Genomic DNA, 11,267 nt, shown 5'->3' with positions numbered 1-11,267 from the left:
AGACGGCAAGAGTTTCTACTGCTTGTCTTCGTGCTTGTCAAACCCTACCTTGGCCAGCAAGCCCACCAGATCTCTTTCCAATTGAGAATATTTGGAGCATAATGGGCGGGGCCCTCATATCATTATGGACCAGACCCTCGAACCATCTCGGGATTCTGATGATCTAACGCGCAAATCGGACATTATTAAATACGATGTCTCCAGGTAAGACACACACCAAATCTGTCAATCAGTGACAAACCGAATAACTGTTTCTATAAGGATCAGAAGTGGCGTTATTGACTTGCTCAGTTTGTGAACCTCTTTAACTTCAATAAATCGTCCAATCTTTTATGAAATTGTAATCATTTGTTTATCTGTAGATGCACATCAGATCTATCAATTTCCGTTAAATTTGGATAATTACTTCGTGATGCGCTGGATTTGTCTTAGAGTGTGCATTAATTGGTTTTTAATAAGCAAATTCACTGTTGTGTCTAAGACACTAGCGTAGTGATAGGTCTAACGAACCCTCAAATTTCTACTGGCAAATTTCATGGAACACTATTACACCTACGTTTTCTGTAGTGTTTTGGCTGTAATAAAAACAACTCCTTATCAGCTATATCAGTACACCGGATAGGTTGCTGTGTAGGTACTGAGTATGTAATGTCTTATCGCATTGTGGATTTGTTCTATATATAATTATTGTCATTAGTCCAAATTGTAAATGGCTAATCTTCCGGAAGAAAGAATAATTTATTGTAGAGGAGACGGAGTGGTCTTCAACCACTGAATTAGGGTAACGGCTAAGCCTTTCCACTGCTGCGCCTTTTACCTTGCCTTTCCGTATCTGGACGCCTCTTCTGTGGCAGAGATGTAGATAGGCATGTTAGGGAGAGCGTGATGATGTGATTTTTGGAAGCGATGCTATAATAATTACAGAAACATATGTTACCATCATTTTACAAGTATGCACCTTAAGTCTATTTTTGTAAGTATTTTCCAGACCAGGCCTATCAACAGAAAAGTACCTCTGGCAATAAAAAGTTTGTTGTAATTTCAAAAGAAAATTATTCAAAAACTATGAATGGCGGCATTGCAATGTTCATTAGTTAATTTTTCTTGCCTAGTTTCTCAAGGTTTAAGTAAATTTAATAAGTCCAGACGAATAACTACGTTTCTTACTTGAAAAGTTTCGCTCGTTTGAATGAAAAAAGTGACTGACGCTAAGTATCTTGCTAGTTCCATTTTTGTCCTAAGAGTAAAGTTATATTTTTTCAAGGAACGTTTCCCCAAATATTTCAAGTTTAATTAAGAGAACTGTTCTCGAAATTTGTCAGATCAGCACTGGCGACCGAATTCTATAGAGATTATTCATTTTCAGAAGGAAAATATTGAAGGTGAGTTTTTTACAAGTTCCTGACCCTGTTCTAGATGAAGCCCTTTGATTTACTGTAAAATACTCGGGTATTTAATCAATAACTAAGGTAAGCAATGAAGGATATAAAATGGTGAGCATTTCGTTGTAGAATGACGTCCCTAAAATGCATTAAAACGGTCCTAATAATAACGATGCCCTCTGCAGTGGTCAAACGTATTTTACTAAAAACAATTCTCAAAAGTAAAGGAGCGTGAATTTATTAAATTTTTCGAGAGCATAGCTTACTCTCCAACAACTGTTATACGTGGTTGTACTTAGGATACCCAACTAGCCTCTCGTGAAATAACCGATGAAAGTTCACATTATTTAGAAAATACACAAATCGGAATCGGAATCGTTATATAGAGACGTATGTACTCAGGACGGAAACCAAAATGCCTGAAAATTTAATAATCTCGAGAGACCGTAGTTCTAGTCTTAGTCCTGATCCTAGACTTAGTCCGTTCAATTATAGTACTTGGTCTCTCATTTTTATGTGAAGTAATTATTTTTCTCTTAAAACGATAATTACTTCATTTTTGCGGTAGGCGCCTCTTTTGTGGCGTGTTATCATATCAAAATTAGGATAAAATGGTAAGCAATTGCGGTCGCGACTCTTTGTAATCCATTGTACAGTACCTAATAAATGAAACTATTGGATACAAAATCATATAATATGAATAAATCTTATCAGTGCTGCATCTGTGCCAGTTTATATTGATAGAGTATGTTACTCCAGATCTACTTCAATAGGTGAAAGTTGTTTGAAGATTGCTAAATGAACCGACATCGGTATACTACAATTATAGCACCTTGGACAGTTTTATTATTTTTATTACTCTCAATCGCAATGTAAGCATTATATCTTAAACTGTTGATCTTCAGCAATATGCTATTAAGCGTTTTCATGTTACAAGGAGCAGCGGAGGTAGGATAATGAGGCTGTATAGTTTATGTAGTTCCCCACATTATATTTGTTTTTAAAATTTTCGCAGTTCTTCTATGTACGAAGACAAATTTACAGCAACCAAGCAAATCATTCTATAGTGCTGAATGATCATCTCTTTGACGATATCTTTGATATTAGAGCCCTGAAATACGAAAATATCCATACTAAACGCCATTTCTTCAGCGCCGTACTCTGCCATATGAAACATTATAAGACATCGCCCTCGCCTTTAAGGGTGAAAGTTAACTATCTATGGAATACGTAGTCAAAGCTAAAGCTATTGTCCACTTTCAAATTATACACGGAGAAAGTTTCGTGCTTCGGGACAAGTAAATCTTTAAGGGAAAATTGTGTGCTTAAAGAACAGATGTTACAGATATTGGCGCTCAGATTTCTATAGCCGAGGAAGACGCAGATGTGCGCTAGTGCGAGGGAAAAAATATGCAGAAGATTAAGAATAAAAAAAAATGCAGTAGGATTTATGAAAAGAAATGGTGTAGGATATTTCGTAACAGAAAACAGCAGTGAGGCTACAGGCACTTTATTTAGGGACACGCAGTAAATACACACAGTCAAAAAGAAATTAGCATGAAGTTTCTCAGCCGATGATGGGGTGACCCAAGCCGAGGCCCAGAGGGGCGTGGGCGATGGCGGGGGCGGCGACGATGGGGGCGGCGGCTATGGCTGGGGCGGCGAGGACGCGCGGCGCCAGCACAGCGCCGGGGGCGGCCAGCACTCCCGCCCCCAGGAGGCCGCGCTTCTCTCGCGTCTCCTGGCAGGAGGCAACGGCCACGCAGGCGGCCAAGATAATCACCTGTGGAAATACATTCCTTTTTTTAATTCTAAGTCGCTAGGTTTTCTAATCATTTCGTTTCGTCCTGTGTACAAACGTTCTCTAGAATAATCTTTTTACCTTTAGATCTATCATCGCAAATAATCTCCCTTTCGAGTTCTTATCTTTGGCTGCCCTGATGGCTATTTCCCTTGACTGCTCTTTTCATCACGGTGTTACTTATTGCATAAAATCAAATGGCTCTGAGCATTATGCGACTTAACTTCTGAGGTCATCAGTCGCCTAGAACTTAGAACTAATTAAACCTAACTAACCTAAGGACATCACACACATCCATGCCCGAGGCAGGATTCGAACCTGCGACCGTAGCGGTCGCTCGGCTCCAGACTGTAGCGCCTAGAACCGCACGGCCACCCCGGCCGGTTGCATTAAATCGTCACATAATTTATAAAACCTGCCTTTTTCTCTATCAAATCTTTTTTACAGAGCCTTCTTTTCTCACTTATTCCCACTAATTAACATAGTACTTCTTGTATCCCCTGATTGTTTACTATCTTTTAAGTTAACAACTTTTCTCTCGCCTGCAACTCTTGTGACTTACGGTATGCGACATAATTCATAAATACCCATATAGTATTCTGGAGCGGTATAAACGCGTTGAGTGATTAGTCAACTGAACCTGTAACGAGTCACTAAATTTTAAATTTATTAGTGTTGACGCATATCTGGAACATACGTTCATGTAGCATCCTTTAATGTTAGGTCTCCTGCTTAACTCTCATGCAACAACATCATCAAATATGTGCAGTGGCGACTCCCTTGTCAGTCGGCCTTCTATTATACTCGGGAGGAGTTGTTCTGTCCACCGCCCGACGTATTTGAAACCTGAGGGGCTCTAGTTGTAATTACCACCATGGGGGAACCAGCACAAACCAGGCGCCAAACTAAAACAATGTAATCCCGTGCACGCAAACGACATTTGTTAAACGTTTATAGGCTCCGACTTCACTTTTTCCCTTTTACTATGACTAATCAGAAGAAGTCAGCTGCAGAGCCTTCCTATCGTAATCGCACGTGAGAAAAATTCAAAGAATTCAAGTAATAATCAACTTGCTCATAATAAGTGAAATACAACTCACGAACTAATCATTATTTTCGTCATAATAATATAATTCGAATGAGCATAACCGAATAATCCATACGTAACACACCAGACTGCTCATCCATTCCAATCAATACCGTCTTAACTACTGAATTACGTCCAACAACAGTTAACAATAGTACGCTTATATTTTTCTCGTAAGTATTCCCTGACAATGAATATCGGTAATCGCAATCAAAGTTCAGTTGGCAAGCTTACTAGCTGCTATTAGAACATTACAGTAGTAATGACGTAACAGTTCACATACTATTTTTTTTATGTTTTATACACATTTTTAGCGGCGGCCAGCGATACTCGTTCACTTTGATGTTCCGTAGCATTCTTGACCGGCCGTCGGTTATACGCAGTCATTGGCTGTGTACTCATTCACCTGGTCATCGTTGACAGCTATGCCCACTTATATCCTAATACTCTGTAACATATTTTACATACATTAATACATGGAAATTCTATCTCATGTCTGTAGTCCCGGCTGTACATCCATCAACTATACCACTCAACCGTTCCAATTAAAAAGTCACTTGGAATGCAATAACATTACGGATATGGGCTGACCCTTAACGTGTTACGCTGTCGAAGTGACCTGAGAATGGAACTGAAGACTCTGAAAGATAAAATGAATATAAATATAAAAATCTTGACCTCATAAGAATTCTTTAATAAATAATGCCCTAAACCGAACGGCCTCTCTGATCGTAGACCAACATTCTTCCATACAACGTTGTCAAAAAGAGTGCTTTATACCACAGCATGAGCCGATTATTCCACTCGTGTCTGACCCACAGAAACGGTACAGCATTACGGTCACCACGATAAAAGTGACGGCGAATTTAAACTAGCTTGTAGTCGACAAGGAGTAAGTGTTTCGATACTTGTTAAGTTGAATACATCTGTCCAGAATGAGATTTTCACTCTGCAGTGGAGTGTGCGCTGATATGAAACTTCGTGGCAGATTAAAACTGTGTGCCGGACCGAGACTCGAACTCGGGACCTTTGCCTTTCGCGGGCAAGTGTTCTAGCAACTCTTTTTTATTTTTCTTTTCTTGTTTCTTTGTTTTTTTTTCGTTGTTGATCGTTTTGTTTGGTCGTTGCGGACGTCACATGACATCCGGTCAAGTTCGTTTGTTGATCCTTCCACTCAGTTTTTTACTACAGAGGCCAACCAGCTCTCTGACCGAACACGCTGAGCTACCGTGCCGGCGATCAACTGCGCTACCCAAGCACGACTCACGCCCCGTCCTCACAGCTTTACTTCTGCCAGTACCTCGTCTCCTACCTTCCAAACTTTACAGAAGCTCTCCTGCCAACCTTGCAGAACTAGCACTCCTGAAAGAAAGGGTATTGCGGAGACATGGCTTAGCCACAGCCTAGGGAATGTTTCCAGAATGAGATTTTCACTCTGCAGCGGAGTGTGCGTTGGTATGAAACTTCCTGGCAGATTAAAACTGTGTGCCGGACCGAGACTCTAAACTCGGGACCTTTGCCTTTCGCAGGCAAGTGCTCTACCAACTGAACTACCGAAGCACGACTCACGCCCCAGCGTAAACCAAACCCATCAAAGTCACAAGTGTGTGCTTTCCATCTGAGAAATAGGGAAACCACCCACAAGCTAGAGATATATCTTACCAAGCAATCAATAACGAAAAGCTACTGTCGAAAAACGCCTGCAACGCTGCATGATTTTCAATGTCTTTGCAGGTATCAGTTCGTAATGAAGGGGATACTGAGTCGAGACGTAGCGACACATTCTCCATGATTTTCAATGTCTTTACATGTATCAGTGCTTAATGAAGGGGATACTGAGTCGAGACGTAGCAACACATTCGCCTCAAGCATAAATACAGGTACCACCGGTACATTCTTTGCGAAAAAAAACTTATTTACTGTTATTACTGCATTTATAGACACCACTTTTATCGAATTTATGCAGATTTCTGCAATAAGTTCTGGCACTGAAGGCCACAGTATAAAATAAATGTGAACTGAAATATCTAGGAGACTTACCAGATGGCAGCTACTCGAGCTTACTCTGTACTGGGAAGTCAGTTCTGTGTGCTATTAGTTACGGTAGTCTCATTATCTCATAAAAACATGAAAAAATCCCAGCAGAGGTATAAGAAAAAGAGTTATTCACAATAAGCTGTTCTTAGTATGACATCATACAGTAGTAGAAAGCCGCAATAACCATCGATGGTTAAACGTACAGATATTGCTGCATGATCTATATAGACTATATCTCTTTTTAGATTGCATTATCATTCTCTGTAGTGAAATTTGCCGGTTGAGTGTAACCCAAACGCGGACCATCACAAACTATGCAAAGAAATTTGTATTACTTTATTTTATTTTATTGCATTTTATTTTTAACAGGTATGTTACTGATCTCGGATCATCGTACAGTTTAGATTCCAGTAATCTCCGAGCGTGTAACGTTTTATTTAGTAATTCAAAGTCACTAATACTTTTCACCCATTATTCATGCTAATACTCTTTACACCAAATGTTCGAAGCGCTCTGTTATGTAAATACCAGCATCATTATAATATAATAATAATAATAATCTCCCACCCTTCCCAGTCATAAAGCATTTGCCTGCTTTTTCTTGAATTAACTGTCCAGTATTTATGTATATCTCACTGAGTTACCAGTTTCTACAGTCGTTCGCGATTTGTTGTCCAAACTCTTTGTTGTTTCTTTACATGCTGTTGTTCCGGCACACTACTGCAAAATGCAATTTTCATAACCTCACAGGTAGCATTAATAGTTATGCAAAGTACGTACACATGCGCTGACAAACGTACGGTGACTGAGGGCATTTAATAGATGGTACACAGGCCATTCTCTGTTTCATGTGATATGAGAGACTGCAACTTACCAGAAATTTCATGTTGTGAGCTGTGAGAAAGAAGCAAGTCGAACGACGATGCTGCTGTGCTCTGTGAGGGGCCAGGCCCGTGTTTATATACAGTAGCAGCGGCGGCGGCAGCGGCCACCACTCGTCGCAGGGCGTCGGCCGCCAGAGCTGTCGGCCTTCACCAGCTGACCGCGTGCCTGCCACGAGCAGCTGATCCGTGCCCGGAACCTGCCGTTGTGCGCGAAACGGCGAGTCCGTATGCCCCAGTATGATGAAAGTAGTGTGTACTGATCAACAGTTTCATCTCGTTTGACTCTTGCTCTGATGTGATGGTCAATTTGACACTGCTTCCTAAGCACTCCTTTGCTGTTGATCCACGAGCTCGGTTGACGAGTGTTTCATACGAGACGATTTCGATTCACCGAATTTCTTACGTATGAAAAACCGTATTTAAAATGTTTACTTCTCGATGCCGCACCATATGTCGCACTCCAGGACACAGCGTCTGTCATGTCATCGGCTCCACGGACGACCATGCATTGGTAAGATCGACCATCAATTAAGAGGCCTGTTGATTACTGCTGCGGACCACACAGGAAAGATTCCAGTGCTAGAGCATTAGGCACCACAGATAAAGGACAAAGCTGGCGCCCTGAATGGTTACTGTGGAAGGTACCCGTCAATGGCTATTGACAAGTACTCCATGATGTTGTACAGGCGCATGAACACAACAATAAAGGTATCTAGACACTGAGTACTGCGCAGCACTGCAGTCAGATAGGAGACGTCGACAGGATCGAACCATAACTAAAACGCAGTGAAGCGCTGGATCCCAACTAGGGAGATTAAGTCAGTGTATTGGCACAGAGCATACGTGATATTTTACAGACAGTCTAGTGAAGTTTGACACTTGGAGACGACACGGCGAATTAACCATCGCATGTCGTTTACCAGTAGCCACGTGAAAATTTTCATGTCACTGTTAAGCACCGTCGAAGGTCTATAGTCTCGTATTCGGGTTCCACATTTAGGTTTGAATATTGATAGTAAGAGGTCTTCGAAGAAAGCCTCGGACAAGCACTTCTTGGTGGACAGTAATTATCTACAAATCACGGTCCAAGATGGTATCAACAGCCGTTGAGAAGTTCTCTAAAATTCCAATAGGAGTCCATCAGGTCCTGATGATCTGTTAGTGTCTCTTTACAGATAACGTCGTGAACTTCATCCTCCGTCACGTCCTGCAACAACTCCGTTGCCACGTCCAGTGGAGCTGCACCACGGAGTAATCTGGGAACGGTTGCTGCCGGCACAGGATGTGCTCGCTCTGCCGTGTAGTCACTCGTATTGCGCGTGGAAGGCTCCAACAATGTCCCTTTGCACGGCTACACGTTGGCCGTCGTTAGTAACCAAATTAGGAATGAGTGCTCTCTTCCGCTTTTTTACGGTGAACCATAGGTCGTTCCTGGGGTATCCCGTCATCACCTCGCGCGTTTCTGCAGTTGATCATTGCCTGGCGATCTGGTGAGTTTCGTATGATGGCACACTCTCATTGGATGGTATTATAAAAGTCGACCGTGTGTTTTCTCTGTGTTGCTGCATCCCTACTACACACCATCAGTGTCTGCCAGAGAGCAGGCTCTGCATATTTGATCCACCAAGTTAACGCTCATCCGAAGTGAGCGCGATAGCTGACGGCTTGGTACTACGTAGTCTCCACCCCTAACCTGCGTACCTGTGAGTCGAAATGGTCATTGTTCATTTTACAAAGCATACCAGTAGAGGACGGAGGGTAGCAGCACAGATATATGTCATGTGGTCGTTGGAGGTCGGAGGTCGTATTTCCGCGCTATTTATAACCGCTTTAGGGTATGTGTGTCGTAAAACCAATCTATCCTCCTAGGTGAGCTACTGTTAAGGTGGATGAATCCAGGTACTTAACCGTATATACGTCGACAAGTGTCGACCAGATCAAGATACTGTACCAGACTTTCGAGTATTGGGCAAAGTGAATGGCACACGCCTGCCCACAACTGAAGTCACCAACTATCACCATGTCATCCAGTCGACCCTGGCAGAGTTGCACTACATCCCCCTTGGTGAAACGCAGGCATTCTCCCCATCGTCCCGAGCCAGAAGGAGAACAGATATTAACGAGCTGCATAGTACTGACTGTAACAGCCACGCGACTCACATTCAGGAGGTATCGCAGGTTGGTGGCTGTCAAACCCTCACGGACAAGGATTGCAACTCCGGTGCCTGTGGGGACGCTTGTGAGGCACAAGCCGTATATCAAAAGAATTCTGGTAAACTGGCTACAGGGACTTGTTGTAAGAAGGAAGCTTCGACATTCGCTGCAGTGAGCATTTGTCGGAGCAAGATCAGCTTATATTGCGTCCAGATTGTACAGATGATAGTTGTGGGTAGATAGAAGGTCTGTAGTCTACCGTCGCTGGCTGGAGGTGTCGTCATAGCAGACGGAGAGAGAGAATCGCTGAACTTCACAGCTCGCGATATCAGTTAACAAGGCTGGTAAAATGGTTGGAGATGGCAGACGAAATGCCACGGCTATCCACCTCTCCCATCGCCACATCATTGACAACTTCAAGGGCATCAGCCTACGGAAAAAGAGCTGGTATTAATCTAAGGGGTGACTCGCCATTTCCTTCATCTCAGGCTGCTGTGTCATTGATTGGCGCTCTAGGATGGCCATCCTGTTCGTCTGATGCCGGTATCTGGCTGCGGATTGATGTGATATCTGTATCATGACCAACGTGGAGAACCGTTCGGTGTATATTCAAATTCACATCATCATCGCCGTCCTCTTCTAGGCCAGATGTGTGAACGAGGAATCCTTCAGAAGGAGCTCACTGCCGTTTCTTGCTGTCCAAAGGTGAACATTGTTTATGCACACGTGTGTGGTGGAATTTCCGTCGGTACCTCGTTATCTGTGAAGCAAGGCCGATTTCGGTACGATCCTTCGTCCATCTTCTCCTCAGGTACAACTACAGACAGCTGGTGGTCTGTGGTCACAGTGGACATCGTCGGCGTCGTCAAGAGTTCTGCCGCTGCGGAATCCTGCCTTCCTGCAGCTACTGTTTCCTTCAGTATGTCGCTCCTCTTGTTGCTCAGAGAGGGAGATGTGGAAGACTAGACAAAATGGACGGGGGAGAATAGAAGTTTCTGCGGGTACGAAAACATCCTGTGTTGGAGATTTCTTAAGATGATCTAACGTGGTTTCCTTGTCTACAGCCAGAACGGTGCGACATCCACCTATGTTTAGGTATGATGAGATATATTTTAAGAGGTCGATTTTTACCTGACTTAGTCCACAGAAGGTTTCTAAAGTTTGCCATTTTTCCGCCATATGGCCGGTGACATTGCCATATGGTTGAAAAGCTGCCTTGATAACACGTTCTGGCACCTCAAGTGGAAGCTCAAATACTCGCAGAGTCTGCGGGCCAAGCCCAGCATGGTCCATGTTGACGGCTCCGACATGACGTTTTGAACTTAGTGACGTTGGTGTGCTTATTGGCCACGACAGTGCACGGAGCGACAGATGTCACCTTTATATAAACGATACTAGCTTCGATGGCAAAATGTATATCCACAATGAGGGACAGTTGCAGTCTGGGTTGGTCTCAGAGGTACTGCTCAACTTCGTAAGCCGGTGTCATATGAAGTCCGGTTGAAGAGTGATCTTCAGTGCGTCCTTTGTTGATGGACTACATTTTCTAAGGACTCTCCCAATGAATCTCAACCTGGCACTCGCCTTCCCAACAATTAATTTTATATTCCACTTCAAATCGTTCCGCACGCATACTCCCAGATATTTTACAGAAGTAACTGCTACCAGTGTTTGTTCCACTATCATATAATCATACAATAAAGGATTCTTCTTTCTATGTATTCGCAATACAATACATTTGTCTATGTTAAGGGTCAGTTAACACTCCCTGCACCAAGTGCCTATCCGCTGCAGATCTTCCTGCATTTCACTACAATTTTCTAATGCTGCAACTTCTCTGTATACTACAGCATCATCCGCGAAAAGCCGTATGAAACTTCCGACACTATCTACTAGGTCATTTATATACACTCCTGGAAATT

At 42.8% G+C, this 11,267-nt stretch overlaps 1 protein-coding gene across 1 annotated transcript; it reads right to left on the bottom strand.

Moving 5' to 3' along the window:
- Nucleotides 1-2,876: 2,876 nt before the first annotated feature.
- LOC124776516 lies at nucleotides 2,877-10,199 on the bottom strand. The gene is made up of 3 exons (XM_047251545.1): nucleotides 10,098-10,199; nucleotides 7,182-7,388; nucleotides 2,877-3,165 (listed from the first exon to the last, which is right to left on the bottom strand). Exons 1-3 carry the CDS (start codon nucleotides 10,197-10,199, stop codon nucleotides 2,950-2,952), a joined length of 525 nt encoding a protein of 174 aa, XP_047107501.1. The 3' UTR covers nucleotides 2,877-2,949.
- Between the last annotated feature and the right edge of the window lie 1,068 nt (nucleotides 10,200-11,267).

Source organism: Schistocerca piceifrons, chromosome 1, assembly GCF_021461385.2.
Source record: "Schistocerca piceifrons isolate TAMUIC-IGC-003096 chromosome 1, iqSchPice1.1, whole genome shotgun sequence".
NCBI classification, from domain to species: domain Eukaryota; kingdom Metazoa; phylum Arthropoda; class Insecta; order Orthoptera; family Acrididae; genus Schistocerca; species Schistocerca piceifrons.
The sequence above is the reverse complement of the archived record's forward strand: the minus strand, read 5'-3'. Positions and strand labels throughout refer to the sequence as shown.